This window comes from Mesocricetus auratus, unplaced genomic scaffold, assembly GCF_017639785.1.
Source record: "Mesocricetus auratus isolate SY011 unplaced genomic scaffold, BCM_Maur_2.0 Super-Scaffold_100022, whole genome shotgun sequence".
NCBI classification, from domain to species: domain Eukaryota; kingdom Metazoa; phylum Chordata; class Mammalia; order Rodentia; family Cricetidae; genus Mesocricetus; species Mesocricetus auratus.
Window position 1 is genome coordinate 2,954,006 of NW_024429203.1, and position 17,197 is coordinate 2,971,202.

Genomic DNA, 17,197 nt, shown 5'->3' on the forward strand with positions numbered 1-17,197 from the left:
TAAGAAGTAACTCTAAAGTTACATGTGAACATGTTTAAGTATTTGGCTTTCCTATCTTCATTGTTTGGCGGCAATAATGGAGTGTACTTGATCACAATGGAGTTCCTATTAGGTGCAACGAGTTTCTCCTGCGCTTCACCTTCCTTTACACAGCAGCATCTTTGCACATTCACCTTCCATCTCATATCTGTGCAATCTGTCTGTGCATCCACTTCCTATAAGGACATTATGAGCTGCCCCATCTTCCCCTCTGCGTTCATGGATAGTCTCAAGTTTGCCTGATTTATTTGTTTACAGTGGTGGCGGCTCAGAGACTAAGATTTGAGAATGCAGGGATTTCCTTCTCATGATGCACTTAAGTGTTCCCTACAGCACAGCTCTCTCCCATTTTGGTTATAATGTCCTAACTCTTAAGAGCATTTTTGCCCCTTTCCAATTCAGTTTCTACTTGGACGCTTTTGTAATGGAGCAGACAAACAAAAGATACAAACCATAGCCGGGCGGTGGTGGCTCAAGCTTTTAATCCCAGCACTCGGGAGGCAGAGGCAGGCGGATCTCTGTGAGTTCGAGGCTGGGCTGGACCGACAGCCTCGAAAACAATACAAAGAAACCCTGTCTTGTAAAAACCAAAAAGAAAAAAAAAAGATATAAGCCATAACCCTACTTCTCTTTATCTTAAAACCCTCTCCATTTATTCAAACATCTTGTTTTGGTTTGAGATAGGATCTCATAATGTAGTCCAAGCTTATCTGGAACTCACTATGTAGCCCAGGCTATCTTTGAATATCCTGCATGAGTTCTAGTTCTCCATGCCAGGCTAAACATTGGAACTTTTTACCAAGCCTTGTGGATATCTGTGTGTGAGCTTGGCCATAGTGGCTCAGGCCTATAATCCTAGGTACTTGGAGGGCTGGGGCAGGAGGATCAGGAGTTTAGGGCTAGTTTGGCCTACACTGTTTGTTCAAGGTCAGGTAGGAAATTTAGTAAGACTCCATCTCAAAAATGAAAATAAATAGATAAATGGGTTTATAGTTTAGTGACAGGGCACTTTCTAGAGTGCATGAGGCCTTGGTTTTGAGCCTCAGTTACAAATATCTCAGTGTATGGTTGGACCCCAGCTTAAAACTGATCCTATCTTCTCCACCTTCTCTCAGTCTGGTACTTGGCTGATTTTTTTCTGCTCTTAGCACTGGTCATTATCTCCACAATACAATAGTGACAGTAATATGAGAATAATCAATGCTAATTGAATGTTAACTGTATCAATTACCATTTTTTTGAGGCAGAGTTTGTATCCCAGGCTGGCCTTGAACTCACTGTATAGTTGATGATGATCTTGAGTTCCTGATCTTCCTTCTTCCTTCCCCTGAGTGCTGGGATTACAGCTGTGAGCTACCACTTCTATCTTATACACTTCCGGGGATTGAACCATGACCTTGTATATGCCAGATAAATACTTTACCAACTGACCTACATCTCCACTCTGTCAAGTATACTTCAGAAATTTTATGAAGAGATACTTACACTTGAAAGGACATGCACATTGGGATAGAAATCTCAGAAGTTGACAGCTATGAAGGATCTGGTTCAGCCTCCTTCATCCTGAGAGGAAACTCTTCTCTCATGATCTTCTTATTGCCATGGAGAGTTGCAAGAAAGTTCTGGGTTCTTGACAGTAAAGATGCACAAAGCCCAGGAGTTGCTGCAGTTGAAGGATCAGGATATTTCTATTTAAGGTACAAAAGCAGGTAGGATGGGAGCTAGAGATATTTGTGGTCAGTCTTTCTGAAGATATGAGAAACAATATGTGGTAGGTAGTAGCATCATAAAAGCTGAAGGAGGTATTGGCTGGGTGGCTATGTTGTTTGCAGAAGAGTTAGCCTTAAAAGCAGTTGATATGATGTCCATGACAACCTCTGTCACCTGCAGAGAGAACACTTTGATCACAGTAGTGTAGAGCAGTGATTTTGCATGGACTGTGGCAGGCATATACAATATTGTTTATTCTGTATTGTGGTGGTTTAAATGAGAAATGTCCCCCATAGGCTTTTGTATTTGTTCAAATACTTGATCTCCAATTGGTGCTGCTGCCTTGGGAGATTATGGCAACTGTAGGAGGTGGAGCCTTACTGGAGGAAGTATGTCATTATGGGCAGTCTTCGAGGGTTTATAGCCTTGCTCCTCCCCCCCTTCTCTCCATCTCTCCTTCCCCCTCCCTTCCTTCCTGTGTCTGCTGCCATGACAGACATTTTTCACCACTAATGAACTCTATCCCATTGACACTGTAAGCTAAATAAAGCCTTTCTTCCTTAACTTTCTTTTGGTCATGCTATTTATCTCAACAATAGGAAAGTAAGGAATATATAGCAGAAAAAGGTGATGACGAGGGACACTAAGAGAACCTTGCTTTCTCAGTTTGCTAATAAAAGTAAAGTCCTAAACCATGTGTCAGCATGTAGGGACACATTTATTACAATGGAGAATCCTAAGAAACATATCACATGTCTGTGTGTCATTTTACCCCAGTCTTTACATATTGTAACCAGGAAGGCTGAAGTAGTCCTCACTCTGTCAAGGCTTCTAATATATCTTTCTTTAGAATATTTTATATATTTGATGGTGAATTCAATGGAATTTGTAACTTCTGATTATTTTTCAGGGGACTTTGTATAATCATCTTGGAAGTTAAAACTTTGTGGTTAGGTGCCTGGTAAGCCTGTGTATGTTGGCATAGACATAACATTGTCATGTGGTTAAGATCAATGGTTAGTCTTTCTGAATTAGTAGGTAGAATTTCAGTTCTTCTCCATACACAACTGGCTGAATGGCCTTGTTAACTAATTAAACTCTTCTGATATTGAGCTTTTTTTTTTTTTGTAAAAATGAGAATAACATCATTGCTTTGTGAGACTGTTGAAGTTTAACTGACAGCTTAGTTGTGACAGAGCCTAGTGTATCAGGCTTTTGTTGGGGGTCGAGAAAACAAAGTTTATAGTGGGGTAGATGAGATACAGCTATGCCCCCGAAGAATAGGCCAATTAAAATAGATAGGGAAGAATGTATGTAGAATGAATTCAAGCTGTCATATTTAACATATTTCCTGATCCTTGGTTGAGTCACTGGAATTCTTTTGGCTTTGCTTTCTTTTTTATAACAAGAAACTGGTACTCCCACAGTATTCGGCACTTAGCTGCTGCCCACCCACAGCTGATCTTACAGATGCCATTGTAACTGCTGCTTTCATCATCACTGTCATTGTTGGCATTGTCATCACAGCCATCATCATTAGAGAATACACAGGATATTTTGGTGCTCAAGATTCAGGAAATGGAGGGAAGCAAATTTTCTTTTTTGGGAAGTGTTAAGCTTAAATCCCCTTTAAAATTGAGAATCTACTAGATAAACAGAAAACTTTGAGCATAATTGCAGTGGTTTGTATAGAATACATTTTATCTCGTAGACTAGTACCACCATACTGCACCTTTTCATTGGCTGTTCAACTTTCGAGTCAAGTGTTGCACCACAGTTGGGTTGTTCAGTTCTATTTACTTTTAGGCGCACAGTGAGAGGACTGCACTCAACCTGTCTCTGGCCATCTTCCCGGAAGGACATCTGAAGTCATTATATGGTTGATGCAGAGTACAGCAACAAAGCAGTAGACATGTATTTTAGGAAGCCAACAGAAATCATATCTACATTACAAAAAAGACGTATTTTTCCTTGAGTCAGTGTTCATGTCAAGGTTACTTGATAGCTCCTCTAGTTTCAGCTAATAACCTTGCATTAATGAGCACTTTTCCTTTGTTATTTTTTCTCTTAGAACGATACCGCATTCAGAGTGAACAATTTGAAGATCTATGGCTCATAACAAATGAACTTATCCTCCGCCTTCAGGATTATTTTGAAAAACAGGGAATCAAAGATTTTGCATGTTCTTTTTCTGGATGTATGCCCCTTCAAGAATATTTTGAGTTGATTGATCATCATTTTGAGGTATGCTGTTAAATCAAATAACCTACACTTTAAAAATAAATAAAAGAGAGGTACTACAGAAGTGAGAACTCTGGGTACATGCTGGTAGATTGCGGTCTCTGAGTTATTCTGTGGATGGTAGACTTTGTCCAGTTACTGATTAGTTGCAGTCTGCTAGGAAAGTTCTGACAGCTGAGCTCCATTTCCAGCTCTTTTATTCATTTAAAAATTTGAGTTATGCCGGGCGGTGGTGGTGCACGCCTTTAATCCCAGCACTCGGGAGGCAGAGGCAGGCGGATCTCTGTGAGTTCGAGGCCAGGCTGGACCGACAGCCTCAAAAACAATACAGAGAAACCCTGTTTCGTAAAACCAAAAAAATTTTTTTTGAGTTACTAAAATTCATTTTATTACTTCTGTGCTGCCTATATATTCATTTTTTATTTTTGAGATTATAATTAGATTACCTCTCTTCCTTCCCTTTTAGTTCTTTTCTCCTTCTAAATGCTCATATACTCCTCCCCACTCTCCTTCAAATTCGCAGCCTCTTTGTAAATAACTGTTTTTGTGCATATGTGTGTGTGTGTGCGTGCATATATGTATATTCCTAAATATAATATGTTGAGTCCATTGTATTGAGTATTTTTGTATCAGTCTTCATGAGTGAAATTTTCTGTAATTCTCTTTTTTTGTTGAAACTTTGTGTGGTTTGGGTATCAGGGTGACTATGACCTCATAGAAATGAATTTGGCAATGTTCTTTATGTTTCTATTTTGTGAAATAATTTTAGGAGTGTTGGTATTAGCTCTTCTTTGGAAGTCTTTTAGAATTCTGCATTAACAGTGTCTGGCCCTTGGTTTATTTTTTGGTTGAGAGAATTTTAATGACTGCTTTTATTTTCTCAGGGGTTATTGGTCTATATAACTTATTTATCTCATCTTAATTTAACCTTGGTAAGTGGCATCTATCAATAAATTTGTCCATTTCTTTTAGATTTTCCAATTTTGTGGAGTACAGGCTTTTAAAGTATGATAACCTAATATTTTCTTGAAGTCTGTTTTGTTCCCCTTTTCAATTCTGATTTTGTTGATTTGTATATTCTCTCTCGGTCTTTTTAGTTAGCTTGGACAAGGGTTGTTCTGTCTTGTTGATTTTTCTCAAAGAACCGACTCTTTGTTTCATTGACTCTTTATATTGTTATATTTATTTCTACTTGATTGATTTCGGTCCTCAGTTTGATTATTTCATGCCATCTCCTCTTCTTTGTTGTATTTGCTTTTTTTTGTTCTATAACCTTCAGGTGCTGTTAAGTTGATAGTATGAGGTCTCTCCAAATTCTTCATGAAGGCACTTAGTGGTGCCTCTTAACACCACTTTCTCTGTGTCCCCTAAGTCTGGGTGTGTTGAGCATTTATTTTCATTGAATTCTAGGAAGTATTTAACTTCTTTCTTTATTTCTTCCTTGACCAGTGGTAACTCAGTAGATAGCTGTTTAGTTTCCATGAGTTTGTAGGCTTTCTGTTGTTTCTTGTGTTGTTGGAATCCAGTTTTAATCCATGGTGGTCTGATAAGATAATGGGGGTTATTTCAATTTTTTTGTATCTATTGAGACTTGCTTTTTGGCTGAGTATATAATCAATTTTAAAGAAGGTTCCATGAGGTACTGAGAAGAAAGTATATTCTTTGGTGTTTGGGTAAAATGTTCTGTTAATATTTTATGTCCATTTAAATAATAATATCTGTTAGTTCTCTGTTTAGTTTCTGTCTGAATGACCTATCCATTGGTGAGAATTGGGTATTAAAGTCTCCTACTATTATTGTGTGGGGTTTGATGTGTGATTTAAGCTTTAGCAATGTTTCTGTTACAAATGTGAGTGCCCTTGTATTTAGGGCATAGATGTTCAGAATTGAGACTTCTTCTTGAAGGATTTTTCCTTTGATGAACATAAAATGCCCTTCTCCCTCTCTTTTGATTAATTTTGGCTGGAAGTTTATTTTGTTAGACATTTGGATAACCACACCAGCTTGCTTCTTAGGTCCATTTGATTGGAAAATCTTTTTTCAACACTTTATTCTGAGACAATGTCTGTTTTTGATGTTGAGGCACATTACTTATATGCAGCAGAAGAATAAAGCCTTTTTTTTTTTTTTTGGTTTTACAAGACAGGGTTTCTCTGTATTGTTTTGGAGGCTGTCAGTCCAGCCCGGCCTCGAACTCATAGAGATCCGCCTGCCTCTGCCTCCTGAGTGCTGGGATTAAAGGCGTGCGCCACCACCGCCCGGCTAAAGCCTGTTTTTTATATCCATTTTGTTAGCCTGTATTTTTTATTGGGGAGTTAAATCAATTGATATTGAGTGATATCAATGAGCAATGACTGCTAAAACTTGTCGTTTTGTTGTTGTTGGTATGTGTGTGCTTCTTCTTCTTCTTCCTCCTCCTCCTCCTCTTCCCTTCTTTTGGTTTTGTTGGTATGAGATTTTTATTTCCTGTGTTTTCATGGGTGTAGTTAACCTCCTTGGGTTGGAGTTTTCCTTCTAGTACCTTCTATAGGGCTGGATTTGTGAATAGATATTGTTTAAATTTGACTTTGTCATGAAATATTTTATTTTCACCATCTATGGTGATTGACATTTTTTCTGAGTATAGTAGTCTGGGTTGGCATCTGTGGCCTCTTAGAGTCTGCAAGTCATCAATCCAGGTCCTTCTGGATTTTAGAGTCTCCACTGAGAGGATGAGTGTGATTCTAATAGATTTGTCTTTATATGTTACTTGACCTTTCCCCCTTGGTTGCTTTTAGTATTCCTTCTTTGTTCTGTATGTTTAGTGTTTTGGTTATTATGTGGTGAGGGGATTTTCTTTTCTGAGCCAATCTATTTGGTGTTCTATCATCTTCTTATGCCTTTATAGGCATGTCCTTCTTTAGGTTGGGAAAATTTTCTTTTATGATTTTGTTAATTACATTATCTGCATTTTTGAGCTGGGTAAATATTGAGTCCATATAATGTTGCTTGTATTCATACTTTCATTGTTGACTGTTTGGCATTGGATAACCAATTGGTACACTTTGTTTGGGAAGACTCCCTCTCTTGTTCTCAGCTTTCCTCAGTTGCCTGTAGTTCTTTGTGTAGGGTTGAGGTCTCTTAAACTTTCCCCATCCACTTTGGCTTGTCCATTAGTGTTGTCCTTGTTCAGCTCATGTTTGGGCAGTCAATGTTGGTGAGACTTTCTGGATGTAGCTACTGTTATTGCTAGGAGACACAATCTTTTAGAAAACTCCCAATCCTCTGGCTCTTACAGTTTTTCTACCCCCTCTTCTGCAATGCTCTCTGAGCCTTAGGTGTGGGAGTGTTTTGTAAATGTATCTAACAGTACTGGATGCTCAACTCTGCATATTGATTGGTTGTGGCTTCTGCAAAGGTTTCCATCTATGCAAAGAGAAGGTTCCTTGAGGAGGGGCCACTTACCTGTGGGTATAAGGACAAATATTAATAGATTGTTGATAGGGATTGTGCTGTTTAGGAAATCAGCAGTTGTAGGTTCTATTCCTGTTACCAGACTTCATTAGCACTGAGTTCAACTAGCGAGCTGTTGGTTACCACCAAGGTATGCATGCCACCACTGCACCCTTAGGGCTATTGTGCCATGCTGGCTGTCCATGTGGTTCATAGGTATCACAGTTGGTTTCTTCTGGAAGTGCATATGGTACCTTCTGGTACCATGAAAGCTAGTCCTCAAGGAGGAGACTTTCAGTTCTAGCTCAGCGGTTTCTGGGCTCTGTTTCTGAAGTGAATGATGTCTTAGCAATAGGAACTTCCTTCCACCTATGGTAGGTAACCAAGGGTAGCATCAAAAGGCTGTATGCTTTGAGAATCTCTTAGACAGTCCTGGCAAACAACTTCTCATGTTTGGTACTAGAATTTTTATTAGGTGGTCTTTGGCTCTTGGTGGGAGCACCATCAGCCTAGATGAGAAAGTATTATTAAAATATGTACATTTATGCATGAAGTTATATGTATTATAGTTTGTTTTATAAATATCTAATAGCATGATTTCTATGGCTTTTCTAGACATCCTTTTTATTATTATATCCACCTCCTTTCTTCTGTGATTACCTCTCCACCTTCCTAAAGAGTTTCCTTCCCTTTTCCCCTATCAAATCACTTGTATCCTGCTAGTCCTTTTTACCATCCTTCCCATTTTCTGTATTTACTTCTCTTCCCTTCCCCAAGGAGTCCCATTTTTCCTATTTCCCTGAGCAGGTCACCTGTACCCTGCCATTCTCCTCTCTACTTATTCCCAACTTCTCTATCCTGGCAATGGTCAAATACATTTTTAATTAAATATTTAATTATATTATTTATCCCATGTCTCCCTGCTCTTCTTTTTATTTGATAAACATATGTGCATACATACATACATACATACATACACACACACATATATGCAAACTGCTGAGTCTGCTTTTGGTGTGTGTGTGTGTATGGTTTCAGTGCTGACCATTTTGTTTTGGGTAACCGATTAGTGGGCTCATAGCTTGGGGAGACTAATTTTCTTGTTGTTATGAAGCATGTTAAAGATAACCCATCCCCAGTGATACTGTGACACGTTCTCTGAGTTTCTACTTATCTATTCTCTTGCTGTCTCTGTAGTCAGGTACTGAATACCATGTAGTCCTAGTTCCCATTTCTCTGTAAACTGTCTAAATCTGTTCAGCTCTTCTCAAACTTTAATTGCATTGTATGTATGTTTAATTTAAGCATCCTTTTTTTCTCTTTGGCTTTTGTTTTTTAATGAGACAGTGTTTCCTTTATTGTATCTATTTAACCCCAATGTAAGAAATTATTCCTTATAGCTGCGGATAAATGGTGAAAAATTAGAAGAACTTTTATCTGAAAGAGCTGTGCAATTTCGGGCCATCCAGCGTCGTCTTCTAACAAGATTCAGAGATAAGACACCTGCCCCACTCCAACACCTGGACACCCTGCTAGATGGAACGTACAAGCAGGTCAGTGTCAGATCGGTGGTAATTGTCTAGTAGATATGTTTCTCACCTGAGAATCAGGCACCAGAATGGTAAGATATGTTGTGTAGTATAATTTGGATTGTTGTATGATTTTTGGTGTAACCCATAATTATCACCTTTAATTTTCTCTTTTTTCAAGCACCCACCATATACTCAAAGTATTTGTGTGACTATAACGGGTCTTCTACATGGCACCACTGTTTTTTTCTACAAATAGTTTGGTGGTATTTATGTTCTGAATTTTAAAACTTGAGGTTTTTAAAAGCTCTAATAACTATGTATTCCTGTGTCCTTGTGACAAGTAATATAGACATATTCATGTGTCACTGTCCTAGTCTCCCCCAGTGGTGACATTTGAGAAAACTCTAGCATAATGGTACCTGCAGGTCATGGACATTACATTGATTAAAACTGCTCTTGTTTAGATTTTCTTGTGTTGCTCTGTGTGAATGTGCTGTTAAGTCCCATCTTATTGTATCCTATGTTCTCTCTGTGTGTGTTACCACAATGGGGATACTGAGTACCACCCCAACTCCATTCCCACCTTTCATTTCCACGCCCTCTAACGCCCCATTATTCTGTTATCTTTCATTACTATACCTTCCTTAACCCCTCCCCTGACCCCATTCTGTTGATTTTGAAAGTACAGGTCAGATATCTTTCCAGGGTTAGTTTTCTTACATGAAGAAAAATAGCTTATCTCTTTTCTGGTGATGCAGCAGCTTTGTGAGAATTTCATGGTTACTTCAAAATTATCAGTCGTTTAAGAGACAGTGTATAGTGACATCCAGTAGGATTATGGAAGAATGTTGGTCTTGGAAGGCAAGGTCTCAGTTGAGCATTATCTGGGTGGCTTTTTCTACCTCCTCAGAGCTCTGTAAATTGAGATATAGACATTGATTAAAACCCTGCTCTTTCTGATATTTACTTGCTTTCCTCTGTGTGAATGTGCTATTCAGGTCTATCTAATTTTACCCTGTGTTTAGTTCTGTGTACCTAAACATTACAACAACTTCATTTTGTGATGTGTGTAGAAATGTCTTATAAATTGTTCTACAAGCACAGATTGTGTATTGCTCCTAACCGGTTGTTTGATTTTAGGTTAAGCACTCAGCCTTGTCTCTTCTATAGCTCTTTATCTCTCTCTTTAGCATACTTGTCTCTTGTTGCTTTTAACTCCCTTCCCCTCCCCCCTCCTCTGTTCTCACACTTCCATGAGCGCTTGTCTGTTTCCCCTTGTGCATCCTTTCATATGGATGGTAATACCGGGAGGTGGGCGTGTGCTCCACACAGGCTGCAGAGTGGGCAGGTGAGGTGCTTCATTTGACACTTCCCTGGTGTGATATTAGCAAGACTAATATCACCTCTTTGTAGGTTTGGATGCTGAATTTTTAATCCTTTTTCTGACTGCCTTCAAGGTTGGGATTTTACGCTTATAATAATAGGTACTAGATGATTAAGCCCATACATTTTTTACTTAAGTGTACATTTTAAACTTTCATTCTTTATAAATTAAGAATGAACATGTTTTGAAGGGAAAAAAAGAACTGTCAGGGATTTGCCTAAATTTTGATGTTCATCTCATTCAATTTTATTATATGTGTTCTTGTTAAATTACACTAAAGTGTTGATTGTAAACTTAATTTCTTGAGCATAAAAGTCTAACTCCTTTAACTTAATGTTAGTCATATGATTTACATGAGTATACTTTACCAAAGAAGAGTGCAGCCATGTCTAATGTCAAATCCCTCATCTTGTTTTCTATCATATTCTCAGAAATGAACCACTCTTATCTGCTTGGTATCTTTCCAAAAATGTCTTATAGATTACATTTGTAATGAGACGACTTGTGAGGGTGAAAGAACACACGAAAACATCATACTACACACATCCACACACATTCCCACGTGGGTGAGGAGGTCTGTTCCTTTTCAGTGGTTGCAGGGTGTTCTGTAGCATAGAGACCTGCAGTATAGATGAACCACAGTTGATGAAAAGAAAATCTCACCATTTAAAAAGTAGCCTTTGTTAATATCATATATGATATCATGAGATGTGATCATATCTCCTACCTGTCTCTCAGTCCAACTCCCCTTAGGCCCCATCAACACCCCCCCTCTCTCCTTCATGCCCTCCTCTTAAAAAATAACCTATTAGGTCTGATTAGTATTAGTGCTGCCCATGCATACATGGCTATGGTGTGACTCACTGGCCCGTGGGCGACCTATTCATAACCACATCCCCAAAGAAGGATGAATCTCCTTTCCCTCAGCTAGGAATGGTGCCTTGAAGCCCCTCCTCCATCTGTGCTGGAGTTCTGGCTGGTGTGCTCTTGTGCAGGACTTGTGTAGAAAACCACAGCTACTGTGAGTTCATGAGTGCAACAGCTGTGTAATGTGCAGAATGCACCATTTATGTATTATTTCCCACCTTGTGTTCCAAGATACACCCTGAGCCTTATAGGACAGGAGAAGGAGATGGGTTGATAAAGATGTCCTGTGTAGACCTGAGAACTCACGGCATTTTGGCTAGCTATGAGTATCTGTGTTGACTGTTGCCTACTGCAAATAAAAGTGTCTCTGGCCAAGGTTGAGTGCATTCCAGGTCTATGGGTATAAATATTAAGACAATTTCACAGTATGACCATTTACCAAAATAACAATAGTGTGTTCTGCCCTAGGGCTTATGACCTTCTTAGCCATGGGCTTTTGGCCATGTTTACAGAAACAGACCTGAACTTCTTTCTGTGGATCATGCTTTCAATCCAATCAGAATGTGGTTGGTCACCCCACGGCAGTCATACCACTGATGTACCAGCGGGCACCTCTTGCCTGTTGTGCCATGCAGGCTCCAGCACTAGGAATGGCCATTCACATCCTTTCTCCCACAGAATCCCTCAGAGCAACTTCTGGCACCGTGGAAGCTAACTAGCAGGGAGGGAGTTTTCTGGTCAGTTTGGGATTCAGTTCTCTCTGTCCTGCAGCCAAAAATGAATAGTATCTTCAGCAATGGGGTCTTACCATATAGTTATGTGGGTAACTACAGGCAGTATCAATAGCTTGTGTTGTTTTGGAGACTGCTGGGACCTTCCTGAACAATAGCTCAGAGGGAGTTATCTCCTGCTTGACACTGAAAAATCTTAGTGCCTTTAGGGTTTTCTAACCCTGAGGAAAATCCCTCTTGGACCTAGCAGCCATATTACATACCTCAGTATCACACATCTGTGTTTAGTCATCTGGGTCCTTTGCCTAGCTTCCCAACATGATTTGCTTGGTGGGTTAAATAAACAAGTAAAGGGTCAGACTACACTAAAGCCTCATTTTACTCTCCATGGCACAACTATTGATAGAAGCTTTCTATCCTTCTCCCTTTCTTTCCCTCCCCTCTCTGCTTTCTGCTTTCTTCTAGATCTGGTGCTGGGAACAGAACCTAGGGCCTTGTGTATACTAGCCAAGTACTTTATCTCACACTATATTCCCAGCCGCAAATGCCTGTTGTAAAGGTATTCATGCTTGTCTGGGTCACTATAATGTTTTACTGATGGGTGACTGTGACTGCCATTTTACTATTTCTTTCTTTCCTTGTTTACCATTGTAGCCAAGCATTTTCCAGATTTTATGTGGTTATTTGTGTTTTGTGTATGGTTTACATCATGTGTGTCTTTCGTTCATTATGCTATCAAGTTGTTCATGTTTTCCTTCTGTTGAATACATTAATAGTAATTTTTATGATGGCCTTATCATGTATAAAGTACTTTAAATATAAATCTTTCTTGCAGTCTGTATAAAAGGTTAATCTTTCATGCAGTCATACATTAAACATTGTACAAAGTTTTCATTTTCCTTTTGTTTTAATATCTTTTTAAAATTATTTATTTATTTGATTTATATGCATCATTGTTTTGTCTGAAAGTATGTTTGTGTGAGGGTGTCAGATCCCCCAGAACCAGAGTTATAGACAGTTGTGAGCTGCCATGTGGCTGCTAGGACTTGAACCCGGGTTCTCTGGAAGAGCAACCATTGTTCTTAACCACTGAAACATCTCTCTAGCCCCTATTTTAATGTCTATTAACATGTAAAAATCTTTAAAATATTTTCACAGTTAAAATGTATCTCTTTGCCTTAAGTTTCTGTGCTTAGGATAGATAGCCTTCCAAATGTCAGGAGTGCAGAGGTAACAACTTAGAATTTATTTTAGCATTTATACTCCCTCATTATTTATATACTTTTAAGTCCATCTGGACTTTATTATTCAATTTAGTGAGAATCTTATCTCCCTGCCAAAAATGGTGAGCTCAGTTGCTCAGCCCCAGCTTATCGCATAACGTGTTCTCTTTCCCACTGACTAAAATGCTACCTATATCATTTAATAGTTCTACTAGATAGCAAAGCATCCCAGACCTTAGTGCATGCAGCAATAGTCACTAGCTATTTATTCTTCTTGACTCCATGGATCAGCTGGGTCATAGCTCTGGGACCTTGCTTATCTCACCTTGCTTGGACTTACTCAGGTGTCTGATGGCTCATTTGGACACAGTATGGCCTAGGATATGTTTACTCACATACTTGGCAGTTGGCTTGCAGATTGTTGGGATCACTGGCCCATATACCTCATGGCCTAGCAGGCCAGACTAATTTATCTGGCGGCTATAGGTCCAATGTCCAAGGTCTCCCCCTACCTCTTTCAAAATGTCCTGGAACTCACTTTGTAGTACAGGCTGGCCTGAAACTCAAAAACAGATCTGCCTGTCTCTGCATCCTTTGGGTTGGGATCAAATGTGTGTGCTACTGAGCCTGGTACTAAACACTTCTCAAGCCTCCACCGCTGCCATGCTTCCCATGTTGCTTTGGTTTTGGTCAGTGCAGAGCACAGAAATAACAAGGTGTCTGTTTATTTGGAGAAGTGAGGGATCCTGGGTCTAGTCTCTTTCTTTTAGCGTTACTAATAGCACAATAGCTTTAAATGGGTGTTTGTGTTGAATCTAAGGCCTCATATGCTGTACAAGCATTTGACCACTGAATTCTTCCTATAATCTGTATTTTTATTGTCATTAAAATATTATTCATCAACAATTGTGGTCTGAAGAGGACTTCTGTAATTACTTTTGTCAGGACTTATTTAGAGTGACTATTGTCACTGCTGTCTCAATGATGGTGAGACTTGCTGAATGCTAGCCACATGCTTGTTTCAGAGGTGGCATTATCATCCAGCCTTTTTGTTTGTCCTCCTCTTGCACTGATTCAGGGTTGGCTTTGTGTGACTTGTGCAGTGTTTTTGAACCGAGGACCCTGCACTTTTAGTTTGCACTGCGTACCTCTATTAATGTAGCTGGCTCTGGCCTGCTTTCTAGTCTTGCTGTGTGGACCAGGATGACTGGAATATAGTGCAGGGTGGAACTACTCAAGGATGCATGCCACCTGCTTATTCCCAAGGCTGGGACAACACTGTAGCACTGGTCACTGCAAGCTCCTCTGGGAAGCCTCATGTTTTTTTTTTTTTTTTTCTGGAATGAGTGTCCTGGTTTACTGGTAGCCAAGCAAACTGCCCGCGAAGAGACTTTTCATGGGGAAACTGCACTTTGCAATCAAGTGTCTTCATTGGTTACATTTCCAACAAGTGAGCATGGGCTTCAGCATGCATTAAGATAGTTCTGAGTTTTGATGTAGTGGTCAATCAGCTTTCTCTCCTCCCTGCTCTCTTTCCTTTCCCTCCTCTCCTCGGGTCCTTCTTTCCTTCTCCTCTCTTCCATTCCACTCGTTTCTCTCTCTTTTCCTTCCTCTCTCTTTCTCTCCTTTTTGTTATCTGCTTGACTGAGTGTAGTCAACTCTCCTATTTTCAGCTACGCATGCTTTTTTTTAACCTGTCTAGAACCTCTCCATTCATATTCTGCTCCTGTTAGCATTCCTTTCCCGCACAGGATTTGCCTGCCACTCTGTCGCACCCCCCAGGGCATCTTCAGAACATGTCTTACTGAGGTTGCCTATGGCTCAAATAAGGAGAGGGCTCCACAGCATCGTGATGTGTGTACATGTGGAAGATCTGGCTTCCAGTGAGGAGAGATTTTCTAATTGCTTAGCACAGTGTCAATACTTAGTTTGTATTCTAGAATGGGGGGATTTTTTAAAAAAGAACTTTCCCCATTGCTTCTAGCTTTGGGCCATAGTGTTAAAAGAAAGTAAAACACATCATCTGTCTCTCTACCCTAAGTTTTATTAACCCAAACCTCCTCATTTGTAAAATTGAAATACTGCCATTTAACCACCTGAGTGCATCAGGGGACCTGAGAGACAGAGTAAGGCCGAAAGGTGGAGCTCATATTTGATCACTTCAGCCATTGATGACTTTAGAACTTAAAATCGTCTGGAGCTGGTGGCATTAGTGTTGCTAGTTAATGCATGAAGTACCTGGAACTCTGAAGAGAGTTGCTTGGTGTCGTTCAGATGTCAAACGTGTCCCAATATCGTAGGCATTATTTTTATAATCATTTCCAGGTGGGAATTAGACACCAAGATTTTCTTTAGCATAAGTCTGGTCAGGCTTGTGGAAAAGGAGCTGTATGTGAGATATTTGTTCACACTTGAGTGCATATTTACATATTTGTAATCTTCCAGTGTGTTTTGCATTCACCTATGAGAGTAGCAAGATCTCTCAGATAGTTCCCCAAATTCTGGTACTTGAGTATCAAGAGGGCTTTGGTCAACTTGTTAACTTCTGTTGAGATTCAGTCTCTGTGCCATCATAGAATGCTCATATTCATCTCATTCACCAGAAAAGCTTTGGGAAATTGGCTCTTTCAAGCTATAAGAATTTCACATCTATTTTGCTAGTCAAAGCAAGACTGATTGGTTGGGCAAATTAAAATAGGGGAGCTTAGACTTAGCCTTTGGCTTGGCTGGTATTTGGATGTTCTTTGTGTGTGCTGAGGTTCCCTCATTTGAACACTAGGCCTCTGTTTCCCAGAAGGGAGTGTTTACTGATCTGAGCTGTCTCAGATGCCGTGTGTGATGTAATGGTTGATAATCATTAGTGCTCTAGAAAAGGACTTGGATACTTTTCCTCTCCTGCAAAACAGAGTCTCTATTAGACATAATTTTAAACAGAAAGCGTGTGGTTTGGGCTTTGCTATTTGTTACTTTTTCCTGCACTTAAAACTTCCTTCCACTCTGTTTATTTGTGTGGCACTGATATAAAAAAAGCATTTTCAGTCATGTGGAAATCTGAGAGCTTTTTGGTGCATAGCTTTTAAATGAGTGCAATTTTGGTGCCAACACAAAGGAACATGTGATGAATCCTCCCAGAGGCCTGCTTCACTCACTGCCACTGGGGAGGGGAGCATGGCCTAGAAGACCAGAAAGGTGAAGCTGGGGACCTGATGCTGTGACTGGTCCAGTTTTCTGTGTCTCATCCAAAGCCACGGGAAGTTCTGTCTCCAAGGCAGTAGGATAGATAAGGAGAAAGATAGTGCATGGCAATTTATAATCCATTATTTAGACTGAGGGTTTAAAACATGAAACAAACTTAATGGAAGTAAAAAGAAAATGTAGACTGTATGCTTTCACAATGTGACCTACTCTTGGAAATTTATCAAAGAAGTTCACAGTGGAAAATACACTCACCCATTGCTTTAGTATTAATTACCAGTTTTCCACAGTTACAAAATGCCTATGGTTATTTTTAGTATATAGTATTTCACATAATTAATTATTTTAAAACTAACCTGATACAAAATATGTCATATAATTGAAGACACCAAGGCTAGAAAGATGTCATTGAGGGAAAATAACTTGCTCCTAAGCCTGAGGACTTAAGTTTGAATCTCTAGTACTGACATGAAACCAGATAGATGTGGTGATGATCCAAATGCTCCTGCTGGGAGACAGGAGGCAGACAGGGAGATCCTCAGAGACTCATGGGACAGCTGGCCTGGCACACATAGTGGAGAGTCACAAAGAGACATTGTCTCGAGGTAAGGATGGAAGATAATCTGACCCCCAAGGTTGTCCTCTGACCTCTAAACATACCATGGTGGCATGTGTGCTTCCTAGCATCATACACATGAAGGCATGTATACAAATACACACACACACACACACACACACACACACGCATGGATAGATGCACATGCACATATACACATGCATACATACATAATTTTATAAAATAAGAAAGAGAAGTATGAACTATACATACTAGCGTTGGGGGAA

At 39.6% G+C, this 17,197-nt stretch overlaps 1 protein-coding gene across 6 annotated transcripts in view; it reads left to right on the forward strand.

Annotated features, from left to right (window-relative positions):
* The window catches only part of Bbs9 (Bardet-Biedl syndrome 9), a 384,009-nt gene that overhangs the window by 199,357 nt on the left and 167,455 nt on the right, over positions 1-17,197 (forward strand). For all 6 annotated transcript variants that reach the window (XM_040729936.1, XM_040729934.1, XM_040729933.1 and 3 more), the window contains 2 exons: positions 3,821-3,993; positions 8,823-8,975. In XM_040729936.1, coding sequence (XP_040585870.1) covers positions 3,821-3,993; positions 8,823-8,975 — 326 coding nt within the window. The remainder of the gene's footprint in view (positions 1-3,820; positions 3,994-8,822; positions 8,976-17,197) is intronic.